The 27,946-nt window shown below is 49.2% G+C and overlaps 1 protein-coding gene across 2 annotated transcripts in view; it reads left to right on the top strand.

Moving 5' to 3' along the window:
- The window catches only part of LOC307206947 (protein unc-13 homolog A), a 123,658-nt gene that overhangs the window by 88,962 nt on the left and 6,750 nt on the right, over positions 1–27,946 (top strand). For both annotated transcript variants that reach the window (XM_079960460.1, XM_079960459.1), the window contains 7 exons: positions 73–150; positions 1,226–1,314; positions 2,711–2,863; positions 4,342–4,465; positions 20,731–20,787; positions 21,467–21,547; positions 22,758–22,905. In XM_079960460.1, the coding sequence (XP_079816586.1) occupies positions 73–150; positions 1,226–1,314; positions 2,711–2,863; positions 4,342–4,465; positions 20,731–20,787; positions 21,467–21,547; positions 22,758–22,905 (730 nt within the window). The remainder of the gene's footprint in view (positions 1–72; positions 151–1,225; positions 1,315–2,710; positions 2,864–4,341; positions 4,466–20,730; positions 20,788–21,466; positions 21,548–22,757; positions 22,906–27,946) is intronic.

Below are 27,946 nucleotides of genomic sequence, written 5' to 3'. Positions count from 1 at the left end.
CCTTTCCTAGGAATCGTCATCTCAGTGCCTTCGTAACGACGTGTCCGTTTTATTTTCTTTCTCCCTTTGCAGCCCTGCATCTTGATGAACAACATCCAGCAGCTGCGGGTCCAACTGGAGAAAATGTTTGAAGCCATGGGGGGGAAAGAGGTTTGCATTTCTTAAAAGGTCTTCGGGGGCCAGACCTGTCATAGGACAGAGCGGCTGGGGCCGCAGAGCAGCTGAGAAAATGTGGAAAGGCAGAGCTCTTTCTGTGTCCTGTGCAGCTCCGCCTCCTCAACTCACCACCTGTGTCAGGGTGGTGAAGACTTAAGTCCGAATAGCTTGGCTCTTCTGCTTTTCTTGATGGAATGGGGAGGGGGCACTGCCAAACACTAGTTTCCCTGCAGCCTGAATGTTCCTTCTCACCCTCAAACATCCGCCACATTTGGACTAGAGTTCTACACTTTGGAGGTCCCGAGCCTCAAGGAGGTTAGACTGGTCTCAACTAGGGCCAGGGCCTTTTCAGTACTGGCCCCAACTTGGTGGAACGCTCTGTCACAAGAGACTAGGGCCCTGCGAGACTTGACATCTTTCCGCAGGGCCTGCAGGACAGAGCTGTTCCGCCTGGCCTTTGGTTTGGACTCGGTCTGACCCTTATGTTTCCCTCCCCTTATGGTCTTGATTTATCAGCTATTTTAAAACGAGATTGCATTTTAAATTGGGTTTTGTTCCCCTTTTCTTTCCTCCCCCCTCTCTTTTTCCCCTATTATGTTTTTACTATGATTTTATCGGTGTTAGCCGCCCTGAGCCTGCCTCTGGCTGGGGAGGGCGGGGTATAAATAAAATATATTATTATTATTATTAAAGGCAACACTGAGGAGGAGGTGGAAACTGACAAGCACCCCCCACACACTGAACTGGCTGTTAGCAAGAAGGCAGGTGGGTGGGGGGTTGGCTATGGGGAGACTGAAGCTGGCGGGGGGGCCCATGGACCAGATTGCCTTGCGTGAGTCTTCGGCTCCTGCCAAACTCACAACTTCCCTTTCCCTCACAGAAGGTTGACTACAAACTACTTAGTCCCGGGCCCGAGCAACTCAGCATTCATCTACGCTTGGCTTGGCCTCAATAGGATAGAGATGCAAATTTATAAGAAGTCTCTAGCTGGAGAATTTGCCCTTGGGGGGGGCGCTTCCTGTTAATCTTCCAAGGATGAACATTGCTCTCTTGCCTTCTGCCGTTCCAGCTGGACACAGAAGCCAGCGACATCCTCAAGGAGCTACAGGTGAAACTCAACAACGTCTTGGACGAGCTGAGTCGAGTGTTTGCAACCAGGTAGGGCTGATTCGTAGGAGCCGCAGGTGGCGCTGTGGGTTAAAGCCTCAGCGCCTAAGACTTGCCGATCAAAAGGTCGGCGGTTCGAATCCCTGCGGCGGGGTGCGCTCCCGCTGCTCGGTCCCAGCGCCTGCCAACCTAGCAGTTCGAAAGCACCTCCGGGTGCAAGTAGATAAATAGGGACCGCTTACCAGCGGGAAGGTAAACGGCGTTTCCGTGTGCGGCTCTGGCTCTGGCTCTGGCTCTGGCTCTGGCTCTGGCTCTGGCTCTGGCTCTGGCCAGAGCAGCGATGTCACGCTGGCCACGTGACCCGGAAGTGTCTCCGGACAGCGCTGGCCCCTGGCCTCTTAAGTGAGATGGGCGCACAACCCCAGAGTCTGTCAAGACTGGTCCGTACGGGCAGGGGTACCTTTACCTTTACCTTTAGGGCTGATTCGAAAGCACGTCAAAGTGCAAGTAGATAAATAGGTACCGCTCCGGCGGGAAGGTAAACGGCGTTTCCGTGCGCTGCTCTGGTTCTCCAGAAGCGGCTTAGTCCTGCTGGCCACATGACCCAGAAGCTGGACGCCGGCTCCCTCGGCCAGTAAAGCGAGATGAGCGCCACAACCCCAGAGTCGTTCACAACTGAACCTAATGGTCAGGGTTCCCTTTACCTTTACCTTGGGCTGATTTAAAAACATCACATCACATCAAGTATTAAAAGCTTCTCTAAACAGGGCTGCCTTCAGATGTCTTCTAAAAGTCAGATAGTTGTTTATTTCCTTGACTTCTGACGGGAGGGCGTTCCACAGGGCAGGTGCCACCACCGAGAAGGCCCTCCACCTGGTTCCCTGCAACCTCACTTCTCGCAGGGAGGGAACTGCCAGAAGGCCCTTGGGAGATGGACCCAGGTGTCTGGGGTGTAGACACTCATTCAGGTCTACTGGGCCGTTTAGGGTTTTCAAGGTCAGCACCAACACTTTGAATTGTGCTCAGAAACATCCCAGGAGCCAATGTAGGTCTTTCATGACTGGTGTTATATGGTCTCGGCAGCCGCTCCCAGTCCCCAGTCTAGCTGCCTCATTCTGGATAAGTTGCAGTTTCCAGGTCACCTTCAAAGGCAGCCCCACGGAGAGCGCATGACAGTAGTCCAAGAGGGAGATAACCAGAGCATGCACCATTCTGGAGAGACAGTCTGTGGGCAGGGAAGGTACCATATGGATATTAAAAACACAATAAAACACCAGACATTAAAAGCTTCCCTAAACAGGGCTGCCTTCAGATGTCTTCTAAAACTCAGATAGCTGTTTATTTCCTTGACATCTGGCGGGAGGGCGCCACCACCGAGAAGGCCCACTTCCTGGTTCCCTGCAACCTCACTTCTCTAAATTCTTATTATTATCTCCTCACCCCCAAGTTTCCAGCCGCACATCGAGGACTGCGTGAAGCAGATGGGGGACATTCTGAGTCAGGTGAAGGGCACAGGCAACGTGCCGGCCAGCGCTTGCAGCAGCGTCGCCCAAGATGCCGACAACGTCTTGCAGCCCATCATGGACCTCCTTGATAGCAAGTGAGTGGCAATGCCATAGATGCTGAGGTCTAGGACCACAGGTTCAGTCTATGGCAGCATGCGTGTGGCTTTTGTTTTGTTTTTTAATAATAATAATTTTTATTGGTTTTTATAGATGTTTTCTTGCACGACAACATACCGTATTTTTCACTCTATAAGACGCACCAGACCACAAGACGCACCTAGTTTTTGGAGGAGGAAAACAAGAAAAAAAATATTCTGACTCTCAGAAGCCAGAACAGGAAGAGGGATCGCTGCGCAGTGAAAGCAGCAATCCCTCTTGCTGTTCTGGCTTCTGGGATAGCTGCGCAGCCTGCATTCGCTCCATAAGACGCACACACATTTCCCCTTACTTTTAAGGAGGGAAAAAGTGAGTCTTATAGAGGAAAAAGTGAGTCTTATAGAGCAAAAAATACAGTACTTTGCACAGAGAAAACATTTGGCTTAAATACAGTGGCGTAGCGTGGGGGGTGTAGGGGGGCGGCCGCACCGGGCGCAACATCTGGGGGTTAGGGTTAGGGGTAGGGTTAGGGGGCGCAAATCCATGGGTTAGGGGGCGCAAATTACTTGCCTTGCCCCGGGTACTGACAACCCACGCTACGCCACTGCTTAAATAAGGCTGTGACTCCCCGACAAATGGTTTTCAAATTTAATCTCAATATCCTGCATTTTCCGATATTTCTTATCCCTGTTAAATTATATCCTCATAAAATTACTTGATGAACTGTGTTTAGTAATAAATGATGATTTCATCCTTTCGAAACTACTTACAACCCTACTAGGGATGTTAACTGTTTACAGTTGTCTTCCGAATGTAACATAATTTTCTTCCAGTCTTTCTGGAACGCCTGGTCCGGCTGGTTCTCTCTCTCTCTCTCTCTCTCTCTCTCTCTCTCTCTCTCTCTCTTACACACACACACACACACACACACACACACACTCAAATACACATACACACAAAGCACACACACTCAAACACACGCACACACAACATACACTCAAACACACACACTCAAATACACACACACACACTCAAACACACACTCAAACACACACACTCAAATACGTACACACACATACACATACAAACACAACACACACAGACACTCAAATACACACACTCAAATACACACACACATACATATACAAACACAACACACACTCAAACACACACACTCAAATACACACACACAACACACACACACACAACACACACACACTCAAACACACACACTCAAATACACACACACATACACATACAAACACACACTCAAATACACACACACTCAAATACACACACACTCAAATACACATACACATACAAACACACACTCAACCACCACACTCAAACACAAACACACACACACACACACAAAGAAACAAATACAAATACACGCTCGCTCACTCAGATTCCCCGATCTGGCCCTGAGTGATGCTCACCTGCTTCCCCTGGCGGTCGTCTTCTTCTTCTCTGGCAGCCTGACCCTCTTTGCGAAGATCTGCGAGAAGACCGTCCTCAAGCGAGTGCTGAAGGAGCTGTGGAAACTCGTCATGAACACCATGGAGAAGACGATCGTGCTTCCGCCCCTCACGGACCAGACGGTGAGTGCCAAACCACGTGCGCGACCAGCAAGGCCAGAGCTCGGGGATGATGGGAGTTGTAGTCCAACAACATCTGGGGACCCACAGGTTGAGAACCGCTGGTCTAAGGAGAGGCATCTAAGGTGGGCATGTACAAAGTCCATTTCGGGGGCCTAATCCGGCCCCCCGGTCCATTTAATCTGGCCCCCGTGGCAGTATACGTCCTGGGAGAGGCAATCCTTTCTCCATCTAAGGAGAGGTGTTCACGTCTCAGTCTAAGAAGCATTCTTCCCCGTCTCCCACGCAGTATGGAACTCTACCTCCTTAGAACTTACCGTATTTTCTGCTCCATAGGACGCGCTTTTTTCCTCCCCCCCAAACTAGGTGCGTCTTATCATCTGGTGCGTCCTAGAGAGCGAAAACTACAGTAGTTGGGGGAACTGCAGTCCTCTAGATAGACTCCAGCTCCCATCATCCTTCCTGGGGGGTTGCCAGGAGCTGAAGTTCAACAATTTAGGAGAACTGCCCTGGGTGTCGATTAGACGTCAGGGGGGTAGCTTGCAAACTCTCCAGAAATCCACCAGCTCTGTGGATCGACCAGGAATGGGTGAACGGAACTCCGTTTTCCCATTGGTCAGAGAACTTTCCCATCAGATCCCACAATTACCGTATTTTTCCCTCTATAAGACGCACCTAGTTTCTGGAGGAGGAAAACAAGAAAAAAAATATTCTGAATCCCAGAAGCCAGAACACCAAGAGGGATCCCTCTGGCTGTTCTGGCTTCTGGGATAGCTGCGCAGCCTGCATTCGCTCCATAAGACGCACACACATTTCCTCTTACTTTTTAGGAGGGGAAAAGTGAGTCTTATAGAGCAAGAAATACGGTAAATTGCAGGTGGGATGTGGACTAACCCCCGTATCTTTGGGGACAGACTCTTTAGCCCCCGTATTTGTAGGGAAAGCTTCGATTATAAGTGAAGGTGTTCAGATGAGGGGTTTTACCTGTCCGACTCCCCAATAATTTGCTGGCTGGGGAGGAATCCTGTTTTTCAGTGTTATTTGGGGGGCGGATTCGAGTGTCACTGGGGGACTTGCAGCCGTGTCTAACTCCTACAAAACTCACTCTTACCCAAATGTTGTGATGCAGTAAAACAAAACAAAAAAGCTTTATGTAAAGTGGTGGCGCTGTGGGTTAAATCACAGAGCCTAGAACTTGCCGATCAGAAGGTCGGCGGTTCGAATCCCCGCAATGACGGGGTGAGCTCCCGTTGCTCGGTCCCTGCTCCTGCCAACCTAGCAGTTCGTGCAACCTAGCACAAAGTTCAAGTAGATAAATAGGTACCGCTCCAGCGGGAAGGTAAACGGCGTTTCCGTGCTCTGATGCGGCTTAGTCCTGCTGGCCACATGACCCAGAAGCTGTACGCCGGCTCCCTCGGCCAGTAAAGTGAGATGAGTGCGCAACCCCAGAGTCGGTCACGACTGGACCTAATGGTCAGGGGTCCCTTTACCCTTTAAAGGGGAAATATACATATTTGGGGAAATTAGCTAACAATTTTGGGGGGGCTATATTAGGGGAAATTGCTTGCAGAAAAAAATGCGTACACGAGACAGGGTGTGCACAATATGAGATTTTGCTCTGGATTTAAAAAAAAAAAAATTAAATTGCAAGTTGGTGCAGGGATAGTATTTATGCTTGGGGATATCAGGAACTGAGAGGCAGACCTAAGACCGCCTTGAGTTTCGTGGTTTAAGAAATGTGGGTTAGTTAACATGATGCAACTATTTGTTTAGCCGATGCTTTTATAAGGAGGGTGACCATCTCTCGAGGAGCAGAGGGGAAGGAGAAATTTGGTTTGGTTCACATTTTAAATGCAAACTGACCAGTTCTGCAGTTTTCCAAAATGGTACTCTGGCAGAAACGGAACTGCAACTAAAATCCGTACATACATTAATTTTGCAAGGCTGTTCCCCAGTCAGTAAATCTGGACAAGAATGCAAATTGTGGGGAGAAGTGTGTGTGGGGAAATGCATATATTAGTGAGACGGAGTACTGTATTAGGGGGAACTGATTTGCAAAAACAAAAAGTGCTTTTTAATTGGGGGCAGGGAATTGCATACAGAAATGTATGCTAGGATAAATTTACAGCATGGACATTCATGCGTTGTTGTTTTTAAGTCACAAACCGGTGCAGAAATGGGAGATAGCTCAGTCAATAGTGAATGAGGCTCCTGATTTCAGGGTTGTGGGTTTGAGTTCCACGTCGGGCAAAAGATTCCTGCAATGCAGAGGGTCGGATTAGATGACCCTCGGGGTCTCTTCCAGCTCTGCCATTCTGAGTTTCTGCGAGCGCTGGAAGCCATGAATCCAACAAGGCTGGACACTGGGAGATTCAGGACAGATAAAGAAAGCCTGCGGAACTCTCTGCCACAGGAAGCAGTGGCAACCACCAACCCAGATGGCTTTAAAAAAGGTTATGGGGTGGGGAAAATAATTGAGGAAACTGCTATTAGTGGCTACTTAACCACAAAGGGTGGCATTGTGGGTTAAACCACAGAGCCTAGGACTTGCTGATCAGAAGGTCAGCGGTTCGAATCCCCACGATGGGGTGAGCTCCCGTCGCTCGGTCCCCACTCCTGCCCACCTAGCAGTTCGAAAGCACGTCAAAGTGCAAGTAGATAAATAGGTCCCGCTCCGGCGGGAAAGTAAACGGCGTTTCCGTGCGCTGCTCTGGTTCACCAGAAGCGGCTTAGTCCTGCTGGCCACATGACCCGGAAGCTGTACTCTGGCTCCCTTGGCCAGTAAAGAGAGATGAGCGTCGCAACCCCAGAGTCGGCCACGACTGGACCTAATGGTCAGGGGTCCCTTTACCTTTAACTGTGAAGAGAGAATGAAAGGGTTTAAGGTCAGTGAGAAGGAGGAGGGTTGGTTTGAGAAGATATTGAATTATTTGGGCAGGTTTGAACAATTTGGGGCAATTAAAGTGTTAAAAGTTAAATAAACTTTGTGGAGGGAGGAGTGTTAAGGTGTACATAGGGTTGATTTGAACATGATATTATTGAAGAAGTATATTATTGAATACCATTGACACCGTTTGTGTTTTGGTTGTTGGTAAAAAATAAAATTTAAAAAAAGATTCTCACCCTTATTGGGGTACAGAATGAGACTAACCCCCCCCCAAAAAAAAACCCTTCAATAGGATCCACCATATCTCTTCATTTTCACAACAGCAAGAAAATAAATTAATTAAAAAGCCAGAGTGAAACGGGCATAGCTGACATTTCTGATAGCGTTTGACTTTCTTTTCTCTTCTTTTTAAGTTATGATGCATTTGGAAATAAGACCTGCAATGATTTCGGGGGGGGGGGTGGTTCCAACTGACTCGCCTTCCTTTTGTCTAACACTGAATTGCGGGTGGAAAAACTGCAGCCTTTACGGTCTGGGGGGGGGGTTTTCCTCAAAGGGGCAGGGGTTCAGGGGTACGCCTAAAAATATTAGGGGGCTCAGGCTCAATTCTGCACCCACACAAACCCCGCGCCCCGAGGGCGCCCCGTGGCCACGCGTCCTGGAGACGTTGCGCTGCGCTTTCTCTTTTGTGTGGGGTTGCCGTGGCGTTGTGTGTTGGTTTGGGGTTGCGGGTTGGGTTTGTGGCGGACCTGAGGCTCATTCTCACGTGACGGCTGTTCTTTCTGATTGCTCCCCTCATCTGGGCAGATGATTGTAAGTACGGCAGGTGAAAGCCCTGTCTGTCTTTCGTTTGTCTCTATCTGTCCTTGTGCCTTGCGTCTAGTTCCCCAACCCCAAACCCCAAACCCCAATCCCTCCCGAATAATTTGAGCTGGTTTTTCTGTCGTTCTGTGGTGGCTGGCTATTTTCTCCAATGTGCCTCTATCTTCTCCCTGCTCCCGACCCTTCCCCAAAACGCCTTTGTTCTGTGAACCCCCAAAATCCTTCCCTCTTGTCGCTGAGCTGCTTTGCGCCAGCTGTCGCGTCTAGGTGGAAACTTTCTCCCTGTCCCAGCAGATACGGTGGTACCTCGGGTTACAGACGCTTCAGGTTACAGACACTTCAGGTTACAGACTCCGCTAACCCAGAAATAGTACCTCGGGTTAAGAACTTTGCTTCAGGATGAGAACAGAAATTGTGCGGCGGCAGCGGGAGGCCCCATTAGCTAAAGTGGTGCTTCAGATTAAGAACAGTTTCAAGTTAAGAATGGACCTCCAGAACGAATTAAGTACTTAACACAAGATACCACTGTACCTGGTTTTCCTCCTGAGAAAGGGGGAAAGATAATAATAATAATAATAATAATAATAATAATAATAATAATAATAATTTATTTATTATTTATACCCCGCCCATCTGGCTGGGTTTCCCCAGCCACTCTGGGCGGCTTCCAACAGAATACTAAAATACAATAACCTATTAAACATTAAAAGCTTCCCTAATCAGGGCATCCTTCAGATGTCTTCTAAAAGTTTGGTAGTTATTTTTCTCTTTGACATCTGGTGGGAGGGCGTTCCACAGGGCGGGTGCCACCACCGAGAAGGCCCTGTGCCTGGTTCCCTGTAACTTGGCTTCTCGCAGCGAGGGAACCGCCAGAAGGCCCTCGGCGCTGGACCTCAGCGTCCGGGCAGAATGATGGGGGTGGAGACGCTCCTTCAGGTATCCATTTGCATAACCTGTGATCCGTTTCAGAGGTGGGGTTGGTAAGTCTTATTCCCTTAACTGTGGGAATATTGAGGATAGTAGAAGTTGATATATTGTTTAAATATTATGCTTCCTCACTCGCGCTAGCAAAGGATATTCCCTTGTATATAGCAGGATGCTAGCTGATGGACTCGTTTAGAACAGGGGCCAGCAAACTTTTTCAGCAGGGGGCCGGTCCACTGTCCCTCAGACCTTGTGGGGGGCTGGACTATATTTTGAAGGGGGGAAATAAATGAACGAATTCCTATGCCCCACAAATAACCCAGAGATGCATTTTAAACAAAAGCACACATTCTACTCATGTCAAAACACCAGGCAGGCCCCAGACATAACTCAGAGATGCAGTTTAAACAAAAGCACTCATTCTACTCATGTCAAAACACACTGATTCCCAGACCGTCTCCGGGCCGAATTTAGAAGGCAATTGGGCCAGATCCGGCCCCCGGGTCTCAGTTTGCCTTCCCATGCTCTTAAGAGGTAGCGTTCTCCTAATGCAAGCAAGAGGTTGACTAAACAGCAGAATGTATTAGAGAGGATGAAATCAGATAAAACAAAACCTTATGTAATTTGGGTTAAAGACATTGATGCTGGGTGTGGGGAACCAGCCCCTAGTTCTGTTGAACTGGAATAGAATTGTTGAGTAACAAATGTAACTGTCTATATGGAAGGGAAAAGATTAAACATTAGACATTAAATTTTTCCTGATACAGGGTTGCCTTCAGATGTCTTCTAAAAGTCAGATAGTTGTTTATCTCCTTGACATCTGATGGGAGGGCACCACCACCGAGAAGGCCCTCTGCCTGGTTCCCTGTAACCTCACTTCTCGCAGGGAGGGAACTGCCAAAAGGCCCTTGGAGCTGGACCTCAGTGTCCGGGCTGGATGATGGGGGTGGAGACACTCCTTCAGGTGTACTGGGCCAGTTAGGGCTTTTAAGGGGAGCACCAACACTTGTTTTTTTTTAAATAATATTTATTAAAAAATTTTCCAGAATAAAAAGGAAAGATAGCAAGAAAGAAAGAAAAAACAAATACGATTTACACTTGGTTTCAGTGGCATCTTTCCCGGACTTCCCGCCCCCTCCCCCTCTTGTATTCCATTTCCCTTAAATTGATTCCACAGATTCTTACCCCAAATTTTAAAACCTTATTTGTAATTTTAAATAACCCATTTATTCCAAATTAATTTATCTTATTTATCTTAATGAACCATTTCTCCTTATATTTTATATAATTCCCTAAGATCGACCCCATTTCCCTTCCACGAATTCCCCTATTTTCAAACAACAAACATGAAAAAAGAAAAGAAAGAAATAATATATAATTTTACAGCCTTTGGATTCCAAATCTCCCCCCCCCCCCATTCCCCAGTTCCAATCCCCAAAGTTCATCCATTGTCTACTGCCAGCCTGGTGTATCCACGTCTATATCTCAACTCCACTTTGCCGTCTTTTGATAGCTTTTAATTTCAGAAAGTCCAATCTCGAAAAAACTCTCAGAAAAAGTCATTGTTCTTCCATCCAGACCTCTATGTTTAAGAGTCTAACTTAAATTCTATTTCTTGGTCCTTTTAAAGTCTGGATGTTCCAAATACTCCGGCTTCAAATTTGGTCCAGCTCTTATTCCTCAGGTTGCTTTTTCCTGTTCTGCTGCAGAAACCTTCTAATTCAGAAACTTCTTGTTCTCCACAGAGGCTTTTGTTATTCAGGAACATAACTTGTGTCAAGTCCCTTCCTTTCTTCAATAGATAAATCCATTGTCTCCTTTAGTATAGAAACCTCTGTAGACAAAATAATGCTTCGTTTTTGCAGCTTTCCCAAGAGATAACAGATCCTGCTCAAATTCATAGTATTTTTCCACTTGCTGCTACTGTTGCAATGTCCCAGCCTCCCTCTAGAGGGAATATGGTAACTTAATTTCTTTCAAAATCAGACCCAAAAGTCAAATAACTTGTTGCCTTTATTTCCAATAATTTATGTCCAAATTGTAACAAATCTAACCAGCAAAGCCATCGTAACAAAGTTCTCTTTTATTTTCCTGCTTTGACAGCTACTTTGGCAGCTGTCAAAGTTTCTGTGTCTCTTCACCAGTCTCTCATAGCGGATCGTTCCCGGTTCCCGGGGGGGTTGCATTTTAGTTCCCACAAATCAGTCTTCTCCTCCAGCACAATTATTGTAATTTCCCTTCGTGAAGTTAAAAATTTTTTTCAGGTAAACAAGTTCATCTCTCGATCTTAGTTGTCAAATCCTTGCGTTGAGCCATCTACAACAGGGGGGGGGCGGACTTCCTTTTTGCACTCCCCCCGCTCGCTCCAAATTCAAAGATCAAATTTCCCTTTTAAGTCCAATCAATTTACTCACGGGTTGTTCCTTTTAGTCCAAATCCGAAATTTTCAAAGAAGAAGTCGTTGCTCTCCGCCGAATGGCATGCGGCTTCGCTGGGCAGGGGAAGCATTGGACTCACAGCACCACACCCCACACCCCCCGTCACCCGCTCCGCAGCCTTTAAAAAGGCTCCTTCGCGGGTCGGGGGGGGCGCAAACGGTGCCCGCCGAGTCACCAAGTCCATGGGCATCTCTGCCCATGGTTTTTGAGGGTCCCCGCGTCGCCGGCACGGCAGGACCCGACCCCTACCCAGCCGACTCCCTCCGGAGCTCGGAGGGAGTCCGCCATTCGGCGATGGCGCCGACCCGGAAGTCTCGGGAGCACCAACACTTTGAATGGTACTTTCCCTCCCTATAAAACTTCAAACATTAAAAACTTCCCTAAACAGGGCTGCCTTCAGATGTCTTCTAAAAGCCAGATCGTTGTTTATCTCCTTGACATCTGATGGGAGGGCGTTCCACAGGGCAGGCGCCACCACCGAGAAGGCCCTCTGCCTGGTTCCCTGTAACCTCACTTCTCACAGGGAGGGAACCACCAGAAGGCCCTCGGAGATGGACCCCGGTGTCCGGGGTGGAGACGCTCCTTCAGGTCTACTGGGCCATTTAGGGCTTCCAAGGTCAGCCCCAACCCTTTGAATTGTGCTCAGAAAGGTACTGGGAGTCTTTGGGGAGGGAGAATAATGCCATGTCTGGCCTTGCTGCTCCCTGGAGAGAGCCTTGAGATGACAGTTCGTCCGTCCATCTGTCCTTCCTTCCACCCTCCTGCCCTCCCTTCGCTCAACTTCCTCGCTCGCCCTTTCCCCTTCCGCATTGATCGATTTGTGATATTGATTGTCTCTGCAGGGTACTCTCTTGAGAAAGCATGGCAAAGGGACCGAGAAGGTAATTATCGACCTTTCCTGCTCCTTCAGTGTCTTGTCCGTGGCAGGAGGTCCAAGCGAGATATCCTTTCCCTGGCCAAAGAGCTGGGGTGCGCAACCCACTGCGTCCCTCCAGATCTTGCCGGACTCCTTGACCTTTGGAGATGGAGTCCAGCAACATCTAAGTACGTTCCCCTATCCCTGCTCTTGAGAAGAGGCATTTCCTGCTCTCCTGGAGAGATGGAGACGATTCCTCTTTTAGGAAAGGGGTTCCTCTTCCTTCGGGTCAAGGGGTGGAATGTTCGAATTGGGTTGCCAGATTCCAGCTCTCCCCAGCATTAAACCCAGGCTACCAGGGTTGGTACAAGGGACACGGGTGGCACTGTGGGTTAAACCACAGAGCCTAGGGCTTGCCGATCGGAAGGTTGGCGGTTCAAATCCCCACAATGACGGGGTGAGCTCCCGTTGCTCGGTCCCTGCTCCTGCCAACCTAGCCGTTCGAAAGCACGTCAACGTGCAAATAGATAAATAGGTACCGCTCCGGCGGGAAGGTAAACGGCGTTTCCGTGCGCTTCTCTGGTTGGCCAGAAGCGGCTTAGTCCTGCTGGCCACATGACTGGAAGCTGTACGCCGGCTCCCTCGGCCAATAAAGCGAGATGAGCGCCACAACCCCAGAGCCGGCCACGACTGGACCTAATGGTCAGGGGTCCCTTTACCAGGATTGGTGGGCATTCAGCACCACATATTTCCCCATCCCGGTCCGAGAGGGACAGAGGAAATGGCAGAAGATCGGGAGAGGCTGGGTTGTGGTGCTTGTGTCGTGGAGGTGTGTGTCTGTCATCGTGTGTCGTCCCCGTCTGGTGGCCAGAGATGTCCAAAGATTTGTGTGGCATGGATTTCGGTTGTGTGTGCGTGGCATGCAGGTGTGGCGAGCGAGAGGTGTGTCTCTCGACGCAGGTAGCTCCCCGCTCCATGACAGGGCTGCCCAAGACCAGCGTTGACTTGCAGGGCCCACCGTTACAGCTAGACCCCTGCCCCAAGACATCTACAATCTCTACTTTTGACAGAGGAGAGAGGGCAGAGACTGAGGGCACTGCTATTTCCAAGGAGTTGATATGGTTGAACCAGGAACCGGAGGCCAGATTCAAGCCTTCCAGGGGCCTTATTCCAACGGTCCGCAGGGCATAAATGAAGGAATATGCTCTGAAAGAATTAACGGGAATTGCTTAGGCGCCATCTAGACATTAAATTAAATTACAAAATATCAATGAGCATGACCAGGGTACTGAGAGAGATACATGATGCTCTTTATATACCATACCCAACAGCTTAATTACCACAACTTAAAAGCACCTGCAGAGACGCGGGTGGCGCTGTGGGTTAAACCACAGAGCCTAGGGCTTGCCAATCAGAAGGTCGGCGGTTCGAATCCCCGCAATGACGGGGTGAGCTCCCGTTGCTCGGTCCCTGCTCCTGCCAACCTAGCAGTTTGAAAGCACATCAAAGTGCAAGTAGATAAATAGGTACTGCTCCGGTGGGAAGGGGAACGGTGCTTCCATGCACTGCTCTGGTTCGCCAGAAGTGGCTTAGTCCTGCTGGTCACATGACCCGGAAGCTGTACGCCAGCTCCCTCGGCCAATAAAGCGAGACGAGCGCCGCAATCCCAGAGTCGGCTACGACTGGACCTAATGGTCAGGGGTCCCTTTACCTTTACTAACAGCACCTGCTATATGGCTTCACAGCTGTAAAACTAGATCATGTTATTTGCTCTGGCCCTTAGAGACATACACATCTTGTGAAACAATGAACCTAAAATTTGAAGAAACCATTCAACAGGTTTATCTATTTATGTATGCGTTTGCCTGGTACATTTATTTCACATCCTAGACCTTATAATTTTCATAACACTAGCAAGGGGTGGCCAGCCTGGGGTCCGAAGACAGACTTCTGGCGTAGAGAATGGAGTCTGTGCGTTTGTGTCATTGCCCCGCAAAACTCGCCTTGTGCCGGGGACAGAACCTGGCCAATCAATCAATCAATCACCGATCAATCAACACAATTGAAGGCCTGTCGAAATGGAATCTGAGTCATGGCCGGGAGGGAGGGAAGGCGATGTCTGTGTGGGGTAGTGTTCCACTTTGCTGAAAGCATATAAATGTTATGGAAATGTGTTTGCTGAAAGTATATAAAAACCCTGCTGTTCTTTTCTGCAGAGCAGGGCGAAGGCCCCCAGTCACACCGAAGTAAGGATACTCCGTTTAATTCTTAACCCTGCTTCCGTCTTCCTCCTGCCTTCTGTCTGCAGAGCCCCATGTCTGCCCCCCTGCCCGCCGCCTGTGGTCTTTTGACTCCGTGGTTGTCGTATCCATCTGTCCTCCTCTCTTTTCCCGGGTGTCGCTAACTGGATTTACCTGGCTGCTGTGTTTTTTTGAAAAATATATCCTGTGCTAAAGTTGTGTCTGCTGATCTCTGTTTTTTAAGTGACCCTCCCTGGTGGTGATGGGGTGGGGGTTAGGGGGAAATAACCCCTTATTTTCCTTCTCGGTCTGTTTCTCAGCTTGTTTTGCCTGCCTGCATGTATGTATGGGCAGAGTGTTGTGGGAAATCAAGGTTGGCAGTTGTTAACAGAGAAATCTGAGGACTCCCTTGGGCAAAAAACCAAGGACACCAGCCAGGAATACCAGAGCAAAACAGCAGCCAGTCAGCTTGGTCTTTATTGAAGACGGTCGCAACAGGACTCCCACCTGCCACAAGGTGGAACAGGATGGAAGCCCCGAACAAAAGAGCCCCCAAACTTTTATTAGCTGCTAATCCCCATGTTAGGGACGCGGGTGGCACTGTGGGTAAAACCTCAGCGCCTAGGGCTTGCCAATCGCATGGTCAGCGGTTCGAATCCCCACGGCGGGGTGAGCTCCCGTCTTTCGGTCCCAGCTCCTGCCCACCTAGCAGTTCGAAAGCACCCTTAAGTGCAAGTAGATAAATAGGTACCGCTTTATAGCGGGAAGGTAAACGGCATTTCCATGTGCTGCGCTGGTGCCGGCTCGCCAGAGCAGCTTCATCACGCTGGCCACGTGACCCGGAAGTGTCTCCGGACAGCGCTGGCCCCTGGCCTCTTAAGTGAGATGGGCGCACAACCCTAGAGTCGGACACAACTGGCCCGTACGGGCAGGGGTACCTTTACCTTTACCTTTAATCCCCATGTTACAGCCCCCAAAATACATCACTCATACATCACGGTTACATCATGAAAGGGGAGGTCTGGTGGCAGGAATCTGAGCATCCTGGACCCTGCCCCATGGTTCCCCTTGCCCTCCACCAAACACCCATCAAGTGGAACAAAAGAGATATTTACATTTCCTTGTTTCCCAGCCAAGTTCATCCCACCCTTTTGTCTTCATCTGGGTTTGTTATTTCTGTACCTGTCTGGCCCTCAGGTATCAGGATGCCAGGGATTATCAATCAGGCAGAGGGGCTGCTGAGGAGCTGAGCTCACCTGTCTATAGGAATTTCTGAAATTTTCCCCTGTGAGCCAGTACATAGATACATTGATCAGTGAATTCTGACATTTGGTATCGTGCAGCAGAGGCCCTTTGAATAGATAGGAAGAAACTGCGATGAAGTGTTTTGTGGGGACAAATCACAAAAGTCACAAAAGCGATTGTGCTGGTTTTGGCAGTGGGCTGCATGTGCATGATATCTGCTGGAGGGGCAACCCCCCCCCAAAACTATACATAAATCCCTGCAACACAGTCCTAAGACTCAGGGGTGTGTTCTGCCTGATAAGGAAAAATCCTAGTGTGCGGATTTACTCCGCTGCCCAGCTAGTTGGGGTGCCAATCCCCTCGGGTCTCTATGGCCAAGCTAAAGAAGCAAAACAGCGAGTTTAAAAAAAAAAACAGTTGAAGGGGTACATTATACAAACAAATCTGCACTTGACGAACGAAAGGTTATCTGTTTTCTGACATGAGTGAGGACCGCAGAGCCAGAGACAAAGAAGCCTGGAGAGATAAAAATCGAGATATGGAAATATCGATGAGAGGTGCAAAAACCCACCCTGCGTCACCACCACCCCCAGGTTGCCCAGAGTTGTCAACCTTTGGGGGGGGCAGCGCACTCTGGGCCGGCCTTCAAGGCATGCAGGCAGGGCACAGAGGAGTGTGAGGTGGCGGTGCTAAGCCGGGCGCCTCATCAGGTGGACAGCGCACTCTGGGCGGGCCTCTCCGTCGCCCTACGCCAATCCCAGGCACGCAGGAGGACAGAGCCAGTCGGCCACCTCAGCGCTTTGCTGGCTCACTTGCCCCCGAACTCGTGGTAGAGAGCCACCAGCAGCGCTCCGACAGGCGGGCTGTTCCCCGGACTCCAACTCTTGGGCCCTGGGCTCTCGGCCTGGCATCCCTGAGAGCCCGGCGACCGGGCGCCCCACGCCCCTAACGCCTATGGTTAAGAAGGCCCTGGATGTACAGTGGTGCCCCGCAAGATGAATGCCTCGGAAGACGAAAAACTCGCAAAACGAAAGGGTTTTCCGTTTTTTGAGTTGCTTCGCAAGACGGATTTCCCTATGGGCTTGCTTCGCAAGACGAAAAAGTCTTGCAGGTTTGTTTCCTTTGTCTTGCGAGTTTGTTTCCTTTTTCTTAAAACCGTGCATTCACTTTGAGGAGCAACTCATAGCACGCGGTGTGGTAGCCTTTTTTGAGGTTTTTGAAGACTTTGGTGCTTTTTGAAGCTTTTCCAAAGTCCGTGCTTCGCAAGACGAAAAAATCGCAAGACGAATTAATTTCGTCTTGCGAGGCACCACTGTACGTTGTCCTTGATTGCCTCCTACTTCCTATTGTGTGGAAGTTCACACCTTGTGGTGGTCCCGAGGGTTAACCGTGCGGTGAAGTCTGAGTCCAGTCCGAGGTCGAGGGTACAGTATGGAGGCTGTCCGTCAAAGCTGAAGCTGGGTCCAAGGCAGGGAGTCGGGTGAGGTCAGGAACTCCGGCAGAAGAGCAGGACACGGTGCAGGCAGGAAGAGGCTACCAGCAATGTTGCTCCCGCAACCTGGGACTGGGGCTGGCTGGCTTTTATCTGCCCCGAGGCATAGGGCGGCCCCGGTCCACACGTGACTCGCCTCTCCTGGCCTGGAGGCGAGCACTCCTCCTGCGGGAACTTAGTTCCCTCTGCCTCTCTGCCCTGAGCCTCTGCAGCTCAGGAGAGACTGGAGGGTTACCACACCCAGAGGCAACCTCAGCTTCCTCTGACAGGGCTGAGAGTGGAGCACCTGCAGGCAACGGGTCCTCCATCACCTCAGGAGCCAGAGCAGACTCACCTGAGGATCCAGCACAGGTGAGGACCCCTCAGGCTCAAGCCCCAGCCCCGGCTCAGCTGGTTCTGGAGGTGGGGACTCCTGTGCAGGCTGGGATCCCTCAGGTTCAGCCTCCGAGTCTGAATCCCAGGCCATCACACACCTTCTGGAGGTGCAAGGAGTATGTGACCTTATACTTAAGGGATTATGGAGGCAGGGGAAACCTGGACCCCCCCTCTTCCAGAGGAGCCGTTAGCTGTCGAAACCAAGGAAATCCATCAAACCGTTAAATTTCGGCAATTATTTGATTGTGTATTGGATAGAGTATGATGCATGGTATCTGCTTATCGCTGCAATTTTACAGACTGCTTTTCTGAGCCTCTTTGCCGTTGGGTATATATGGTGCCCATGTCAATGGTCGTTGTCCTGGCCTTAGTTTGAGGCTGCAGTGGGATGTCATTTATCGGTACCTTAAATGAAGTGAGGTGGTGACTACATCATTACATGAGCACTGTTCCACAGCATTTGATATTTGGCAGGGGGTTGGACTCGATGGCCCTTGTGGTCTCTTCCAATTCTATGATTCTATGATATTTTCATTTACATACATTCATTCTAAATAAGATGGGTTTATGAAGCAATTCTACATCCACCCAAAGAATTCTATGAAACAGTAGTCAGTATCCGGAATCGCTGTTCAGTGTTGGACATCATATTTGCTGAATACACAAAGCTTCACAGCTTGTCTTCCACTGTACAGTCTGGTACCTCGCTTCATTTAAAGGTTTTCAGAGGCTTTGAGATGAAAGATTTCATTTTGGACTTGTTACGGTTTGAAGGAATTCTATAAAAGATTGTCCGTTGCGTATGCACATGGTCATCGTGTTGCCTAGACATTTCTGATGTTGGGAATGGATGGACGAGTCCCAGGCCCCTGTGGGGCAGCGTGAGGGTTCACCTCTCTTGGGGGCAGCTCAGAGACCAGCGGGTGCCCGGAAGACCCCCCAAGGAGAGGGGAGAGGAGGCCGAGGGAACGCTCCACAAGGGGGTTCGAAAAAGGGCGAGGGGCTGCCAGCTTTGCAGGGAAGGGGGGACATAACTGGGCTCCTGAGCCCCACAGGGGTGCAAGAGACAAATGTATTTCATGGGAGCTGTGGACTCTATTGTAAACAAAAATTGCCCTTTTCCCTTATGCAGTATCCAAGAGCCCATATAGAGTCCTTACATAGGTTCCCTATTGGTAGGAGAAAATAACAGAGGCCAACCAGAGAATATTGAGAAGCAAAGCAGCTAGTAAGCCTGATCTTTATTGATCTGTTGCAACAGGGTGCTCCCCTCACCCGCAGGAGAGAGGAGGGACCCAGAAAAATGGCCCACAAGGCCTTATAAAGACTTTTGAAATTGCCACCCTCTAGATCAAGACCAGGGGCGCGGGTGGCACTGTGGGTTAAACCACAGAGCCTAGGACTTGCCGATCAGAAGGTCGGCGGTTCGAATCCCCGCAATGACGGGGTGAGCTCCCATTGCTCGGTCCCTGCTCCTGCCAACCTAGCAGTTCGAAAGCACGCCAGCACAAGTAGATAAATAGGTATCGCTCCAGCAGGAAGGTAAACGGTGTTTCCATGCGCTGCTCTGGTTCGCCAGAAGCGGCTTAGTCCTGCTGGCCACATGACCCGGAAGCTGTACGCTGGCTCCCTCAGCCAGTAAAGCAAGATGAGTGCTGCAACCCCAGAGTCGTTCATGACTGGACCTAATGGTCAGGGGTCCCTTTACCTTTAGATCAAGTCCACCCCCAGAAACATCACACATACATCACAGAAAAGGCAGTCTAAAACAGAAATTTGAATGTTGTTTTTCTCCTGTCTGGCAGGTTACTTGATTGGATTGCCTGGGGAGCCCGGCCAGTCTTTTGTAGTGATAAATACTTAGTTCCTGGGCCAGGTCACAGGCTCACACACTATTCAAACACAGACATGCCCTTAGGACAGGATTTGTGAAGGAAAAGAAAATGGGGAGGCTTTTCCCTTTTCCTTTGAACTTGCAGAGAAAACATTTGGTCAGTTTGGGAATCAAAAATGGTTCCGGGTCGGTCTTCCTGTGCTGATCTATGTACCTGCTTGGTTGGTACATGTAATGGTTCTAGGGGGTTGCTCATGCGCAAGTTGCCGCCCCTCTTGGCTTGGTTGCCTGGTTGAACCCTTTCTGTCTGGACAGCCCTTCACTGCGTGGCTGTCTCAGTCGCTGGCAGAATCCGTCAGTGGGCGTTTCTTAAACTTCTTCCAGCAAAAAAGTTCTTTGACGCCAAGTCTCCTCCTACTCTCCCTGCGCGGAAGTCTTCTGCGCAGGGAGGGTGTGGGCAGCGGAGTACCCGTGCTCTCCCCACTAGTCTCCGTTGAAGAGTCCTGGAGCCTTTTCTCCGATTCCCCCATCTGCCCCCCTTCTCTCCTGGTGTTACATTGATTTCCTTCCCCAGCAGCTGGGCTGCCTCTCTCCCTGCTGGGACCCTCTCTGGCATCGCTCTGGAGCCTTCCCTCCATCTCTAGCTCTGATGGCAGTTCCCTGACAGTACACTTATATATATCTAAGACCTCAAAACTCCTATCACAACCCAAAAAGGTTGAAAACCTCTGGCGTATGCAATCTATAAACCAACCTGTCTGGATCCTGACCCTCTATTCGGGGTATTGGACGCCATTTGATACCCTGGTATTCTGCCTCCCGGTATTTTGTCACACTTGGGAGTGACCGGCCCCCAAACGCCAGGGCCAGGGCTTTGCAAATTAAAGGATGGATCTTGTTTACGTGTGTAGGGCCAGAATTGCTTTGTTGCGTCCTCCTTTGAGATGGGTAGGTGGAAAAATTTCGGGCGCGACGCTTTTGGGGAGCAAAGCTTTGTGGGTGAAACCTTGCCTGAATTTCTTAGCATCGAATGGGAAAGGATAGCTGAGGTTCGGGATAAGTTTCAGCAGAAACATAGCTACCTTTTATCTTTCTGTTATTTTTTTTTCTTCCCTTTCTTCTTTCCATCCCTCCTTTTGCCCTCCCCCCTCCCAGGGCACGCAGATGATCTTCAACGCAGCCAAGGAACTGGGGCAGCTTTCAAAACTCAAGGTGAGAAACGCGGGATTTTGGGATTCGCAGAATTCAAGGAGCTGTGTTGCAGAGGACGGCGGTCGTTTGTGCTTCTTGGGCCTGGTTGGGCACAAAGCGGGGAGCCGGACATTAGGTGGCGCCAGAGCCAACGACAGGCAGAGAATTAGCTAGTTCTAGACTGGCCTCCATCTTCTTCCCTTCTGGGTCCGACAATGGAAAACGGGGAGGAGGGAGGCAGCTGATTGACCCCCAAAACTCCCTGGGTGCCAACGCAAGGGCTCCTATATTTCAAGAAGTAAAAAATCTGGGCGATTTGCCGATTCACCCCCCCCCCCCAAACTCTCCCTGGGTGCCAACGCAAGGGCTGCCATATTTCAAGAAGTAAAAAATCCGGGCGTTTCACTGATTGACCCCCAAAACTCTCCCTGGGCGCCAACGCAAGGGCTGCCATATTTCAAGAAGTAAAAAATCTGGGCGTTTCGACAATTCACCCCCAAAACTCTCCCTAGGCACCAATTCCGTCGTCGGAATCCCAAACGGGGAAATCTGGGCGTAGGGAAACGTAACACAGGTTATGAGATGGCAAAGGGGGCTTCAAAATGGGGGTTCCCGGGGGGGTGCGTTGTCCCCACCTGAAAAAGGAAGCCTGTTTGTCATTGTTAGAGGGCGGACATGACTTGTTCTTCGTCCCATACAGGACCACATGGTGCGTGAGGAAGCCAAGAGTTTGACACCCAAGCAGTGTGCCGTGGTGGAGCTGGCCCTGGACACTATCAAGGTGGGAGCATAGAATCCTAGAATTGTCGAACTGGGGGGGGCCTCCAGCGGTCATCTAGCCTAACCCTCTGCAAAGCGGGGTGTGTTCCAGACTGCCTCACCCCGCTATGTCTTGAGGGCAGGTTGTCCGGTTCAGCATGGGCAAAATCCTGCTGTTATTGGGTTGCTGTTCTTGTTTTGTATTTTTATTTTTATTTTATTTTTGTATAATGATTTTTATTAGTTACAGTGGCCCAATAAAACCCTCATTGTCAATACCAAATTCTAATACAATTAATAATGCCCATTGCTCAGATTATATTATTTTGTTGCACATGCTAGAACGGAGGATTTGATAATCGTATCTTTATCTTTTAGATCCTTGTTGCGATTTATGTGGGAGGTGTCTGGTTTGGTTGCGTCGTTTTATTTATTCTCAATGTCTATAAACTTTACGAGTGCTTTCGTTTTAAAAAAAACACATGTTGTGCGTATGGTAAAGAGGACTAGGAACTTAGTTCGCCAGGCTAGACACACTTGCCTCGTTGAGTTGAATTGGCCTGAAATGAGGCTGCATTTTAATGTCGTATTTTAATCTTGGTTTTTAAGTTGTATTTCAATCAATTGTTTTATATCTGGCATTAGCCGCCCTGAGCCTGGTCTTGGCTGGGGAGGGCGGGGTATAACCAAAATTATTATTATTATTATTATTATTATTATTATTATTATTATTATTATTTGTTGAATGATTCTGTGTACATTGCAACAGCATTTGGCTATGTGTAACAAAACTGACAACCGCATTTTTCGCTCTATAAGACGCACCAGACCACAAGACGCACCTAGTTTTTGGAGGAGGAAAACAAGAAAAAAAATATTCTGAATCTCAGAAGCCAGAACAGCAAGAGGGATCGCTGCGCAGTGAAAGCAGCAATCCCTCTTGCTGTTCTGGATTCTGGGATAGCTGTGCAGCCTGCATTCGCTCCATAAGACGCACACACATTTCCCCTTACTTTTTAGGAGGGGAAAAGTGAGTCTTATAGAGCAAAAAATACGGTATGTGATTAGTCCTCATGGCAGCTTGCGGTCGTCGTTGCCGCTATTATCGTCTCAGCCGGCACGTTGCAAATGTGACGGTGTGTCCGCAGCTCTGTGGGTTTGCGTTGTTGACCGGACCACCGCTGATATCCTCTCCCATCCCAACCCTCTCCCCTGTCTCCGCCCCGATTTAGCAATACTTCCACGCAGGAGGTGTCGGCCTGAAGAAAACCTTCTTGGAGAAAAGCCCGGACCTTCAGTCTCTGCGTTACGCCCTCTCTCTCTACACGCAAGCCACGGACCTGCTCATCAAAACCTTCGTGCAGACGCAGTCCTCTCAAGGTAAGCGCGGCTGGCGAAGCAGTTTCTGCGGTTCCTCGGATCCTGGCTTCCCCGAGGAGACCAAGGTGGAATCTAGACATATTTTTTTAAAAAAACAGCTGTGAAAACTCTTTAAAAAAAAAAAAACACGTTTTGGAAAATATATCGAATTTCCCGTCGGCTCGCCACCGCCACCTAGTGCCCCGTTTGTATAGTGCGCTTAAAGCGTTGATGTTTGCGGCTGAGTCTCCGGAGTCGCTGCTCTCGTGGAGCTCTCTGGTTTAGCAGGCTGTGCGGAAACTCCCATAGCCAGGTGCCGTCTATCTTTATGGCACCAGCTTTGCCCAGGAAGAGGCTGTTGGTGCCATTTCCCATCATGTACTGCTTTGGAGGGAGGCATCCGACAAGCTGCTGTTTTTAGAAAACGGCGCAGGGTTTTTGCTTTGGTATAAACGCTGTGGGTTAAACCACAGAGCCTAGGACTTGCTGATCGGAAGGTCGGCGGTTTGAATCCCCACAATGACGGGGTGAGCTCCCGTTGCTCGGTGCCTGCTCCTGCCAACCTTGCAGTTCAAAAGCACGTCAAAGTGCAAGTAGATAAATAGGTACTGCTCTGGCGGGAAGGTAACGGCGTTTCCGTGCGCTGCTCTGGTTCGCCAGAAGCGGCTTAGTCCTGCTGGCCACATGACCCGGAAGCTGTACGCCGGCTCCCTCGGCCAGTAAAGCAAAATGAGCGCCGCAACCCCAGAGTCAGCTACGACTGGACCTGATGGTCAGGGGCCCCTTTACCCTTTACCTTTAAACCAAAAAGAGAGGCCAGGTTCTTGTGGGTTCTTGAAGTTGTCCAGAAGGGCAGGGGGCCCCTCTCCCGTCAACTAGGACCGTCGGCTGTGCCGAAGGGTAAAGATATTTAATGTTCCGCATTTCGAAGCATATAAGCCGACTCCTTTTGGGCTAAATCGTGGCCTGGACCCATGCAAATATTGTTCAAGCGTGGCCCGGGGAATGTACCCATTTTACAGAATTTGGAGGAAGCGTCCTAAATTATATTGCAATCTCACGATCTGCACATAGGTTTGTTAGGGAGTTTGAAGCGGGCCATAATATTGCAAGCGATCACCTGCCCTTAAGAATGGTGCCAGTCGTGGCCGACTCTGGGGTTGCGGCGCTCATCTCGCTTTACTGGCCGAGGGAGCCGGCGTACAGCTTCCGGGTCATGTGGCCAGCAGGACTAAGCCGCTTCTGGCGAACCAGGCAGCGCACGGAAATGCCGTTTACCTTCCCGCCGGAGCAGTACCTATTTATCTACTTGCACTTTGAGGTGCTTTTGAACTGCTAGGTGGGCAGGAGCTGGGACCGAGCAACGGGAGCTCACCCCGTCACGGGGATTCGAACCGCCAATCTTCTGATCGGCAAGTCCTAGGCTCTGTGGTTTAACCCACAGCGCCACCCGCGTCCCAAACTTAGGCATAACCGCAGCCAACAGAATTAAATGGACCCCATTACTTAATTTAGCATTTACTCACTTTCTTTGTACAGATGTTTTAAACTAGGCTATCCAAGCTGTTATTCTTTCAGATACTTCCGCTGCTGAGGCCATGAAATCATTTAAGACAGATAGGCTGCAAGACCGCTTAAGAATTGAGATTAAAAACAGTGGCTCAAAAAGCCGAATGGGATCTACCAGCTGGTTTGACAAAGAGAGCAAACAGGCTAAAAGACACCCCCGAAGGGAGTATTGTTCAGGTTTCTACCGGCAGAGCTCTTTATAATGAAAACAGGATACATCAAATGATACGTTCAAAATATCCATACAGCTATCTAGCCCTCCTGACCATTCCCCTATCCCCGCTAGAGTTATTGAACTTGGTGTTTGCTGTAACGTTATATTCTGAATTCTCCAGCTATGACTCGAGTCAGTGTGTGAATCTACAGGAGCTGATCTATCTCTTCTCTCTTTTTTCTCTTGCCTTTTTCCATTCCACCCTTCACACATTTTCCCTCTCTTGCTTCTACTGTGAACCATCTTGCGTCTGTTTTTCTTTCTCTTTGCCTCCTCCTCTCTCCAACTTCTTTTCTTCCCTTTTCCTTCCTTATCTCCTCTTCCAACCATTTGTCTTTCCTTCTCTCACTCTTCTTTTCTATTCCTTCTCTTTCTTCTCCTTTCTGCCTACTTTTTGTTCTCTTCTAACTTTTTCTCCTCTTGTCCCATCACCTTCTTTTTCTCAAACTTCATTTCTACCTTTGTTCTTTTCTTTCTCTTCTTCTTACCCATTCTTTCTACCACCGTCCCTTTTTACCCTGCTTTCTTTCATTCTTTCTCTCCACCTTCCTTTCTCTTCTTTTGAATTTTTCTTCCCTTCTTTCTATCTGATTTTCTATCCTTCTTATATTTTCCTTCCTTCTTTCTGCTTTTCTGTTCCTTTCCTTCCTTCTTATATTTTCCTTCCTTCCTTCTTTCTGCTTTTCAATTCCTTCCTTATATTTTCCTTCCTTCCTTCCTTCCTTCCTTCCTTCCTTCCTTCCTTCCTTCTGCTTTTCTATTCCTTTCCTTCCTTCTTATATTTTCCTTCCTTCTTTCTGCTTTTCTATTCCTTTCTTTCCTTCTTATATTTATTTTCCTTCCTTCCTTCTTTCTGCTTTTCAATTCCTTCCATATATTTTCCTTCCTTCCTTCCTTCCTTCCTTCCTTCCTTCCTTCCTTCTGCTTTTCTATTCCTTTCCTTCCTTCTTTAATTTTCCTTCCTTCTTTTCTATTCCTTTCTTTCCTTCTTATATTTATTTTCCTTCCTTCCCTCCTTTCTGCTTTTCTATTCTTTTCCTTCCTTCTTATATTTTCCTTCTTTCTATCTGCTTTTTTATTCCTTCCTTTCCTTCTTATATATTCTTCCCACCTTCTCTTCTCCAATTACCTTTTCCCCTCCTCCTTTCTACCTGCCTTACTTTTCTCCCCCTCCTTATCCTTATCCTTTCTGCATTTTCTTCTGCACTGACCTTCCCCCTGGTCATCTCTACCTTCTTTCCTTCCCTTCCTCCCTCTTCCTTTCTCTCACCCTTCCTTTTAACCTCCTCTTCCTTTACTTCCCTCCTTGACATTTCTTTATCTCCCAACTTTACCTTTTCTCATCCTTAGTCCATGGTGGCAAAGGTGTTAGGTTTACTCTTAGTGAAGAAATATATCCTGAGAAGGGTACGTCTCGAACTCTCCTCCCAACGCCTCCTCTCCTTCCTGGATTGCACCCATCCTGGACCCCCTTCACTGACCCCCCCCCTTTTCCCGCCACCCTGACCAGGGCTAGCAAAAGCTCCCAAACTTTCACTCTCTGCAGACCCGGAAGGGAAAGGGACATGCAAGCCGAAAATTGCTCCCCATTTTCCTCTCTGCCTCACTTTTGACTAGCTCTGCTCAGGGGGGTCCTCCATCCCCTCTCCACAACGTTATGCACTGAATGCATCAGAATGAGACCTTGCCCTCCTTGCACAAGCAAGCACTCAGACGGAGGAAACCGGGCAGGGGAAAGGGGGCAGCTTTGGGGTTTTGCACCATCCTCCCGTGCTTGCCTTTTGGAAATGACCTGTTTGTTTCCAGCTTCGGTTCCTGGATCGAGAGATCGAGTCTCCGCATGCGACTCTGGAGTTGGCACGATGCCCGTGCGAGTGGGCGATTGTGCGTACGCGTGTTGCCCCAGCCTTCCCAAACCTTCCTTCTGCATGAAATGGGCAATGGCTGAAGATCCAGGACTATCTCCCAGGCAGGGGCAGAGAAAGGTTTTTCGGCCGGATCGCTGCATTCCCTCCTAGGCTGTGCATTTTCCCCTCGTACGACGGTTGCCGCCTGTCCTCTATTCCCCAGACATGCTTTTAATGCTTTTCCAGCATTAAATTTTCCGCCCAGGCGGATTTTTAAAACTTGGCAAAACATCTGTTCACAGTTGGATTCCTGAAGGGAGACTTACCGTATTTTTCGCTCTATAAGATGCACCAGACCACGCGACTCACCTAGTTTTTGGAGGAGGAGAACAAGAAAAAAAATATTCTGAATCTCAGAAGCCAGAACAGCAAGAGGGATCTCTGCGCAGTGAAAGCAGCAATCCCTCTTGCTGTTCTGGCTTCTGGGATAGCTGCGCAGCCTGCATTCGCTCCATAAGACGCACACACATTTCCCCTTACTTTTCAGGAGGGAAAAAGTGGGTCTTAGAGAGCAAAAAATACAGTATTTTTCCTCATACTAGGATTGCCATCTGTCCTCTTTTCCAGCATTAAATTTTCTGCCCAGGCGGATTTTCAAAACTTGGCAAAACATCTGTTCACTGTTGGGTTCCTGGAGGCAGACTTAGTTACAAATATGTACATGTGGATCTACTCCATATGGGGGAATAATCCCAATGCAGAGCAGTCCTATCTTAAAGCTGGTCAAACCAAAGAAGGAAGAGGGGGGGAAAGAGAGAGGTGTGCTGCGTGACTCGTCCTTATGTTACCTGGACAGGTGAGGTCACGCCCAACTCTAGTCACATGCAAAAGGAAGGATGCTCCAGCCAGGAGGAACAGGAAGTTTTGGACTGGCTGGACCAAACATTCCCTCGCATGTCTTAAAGGGAACTTACCAGGAATGCACAATCCAATCAGACTGAATTGTCTAATAGCGAGAGGCTCACACGAGCCTGCAACCAGCTCTCTGCTGTGCATGTAAAACGGGGAATGTAACTCTGCTAAGTAAAGGAACTTGCTGGGGCAAGTTAGGAAGGATATTAATAAACTATATATCCTCTCCTGCCGCCCTGGACATTCCCACTTGGCTCAGGGACCCCGTTCTTCTGAGATCCGCAGCCTTGGCCCCCTTCCCCGCTCCCCATCCTCAAGACCTGAGCCACCGAATGTGGGTGGGTTGCGGATGCACTTTTGGTTTCCAAACTCTTCTTTTTCTCCCCCCAAATTCCTCTCCCCATTTGCTCGGCCACCTTTGACGGAGGTCTCCTTTCCCTGGTTGCCATCTGACAAATAGCTGTGACTCTTTCCTCCTCCTCACCCATTCCTTTTCCTTCTCTGCCTTTGCTGCATGAAT

This window comes from Podarcis cretensis, assembly GCF_951804945.1.
Source record: "Podarcis cretensis genome assembly, chromosome: 18".
Classification (NCBI taxonomy): Eukaryota; Metazoa; Chordata; class Lepidosauria; order Squamata; family Lacertidae; genus Podarcis; species Podarcis cretensis.
The sequence above is the reverse complement of the archived record's forward strand: the minus strand, read 5'-3'. Positions and strand labels throughout refer to the sequence as shown.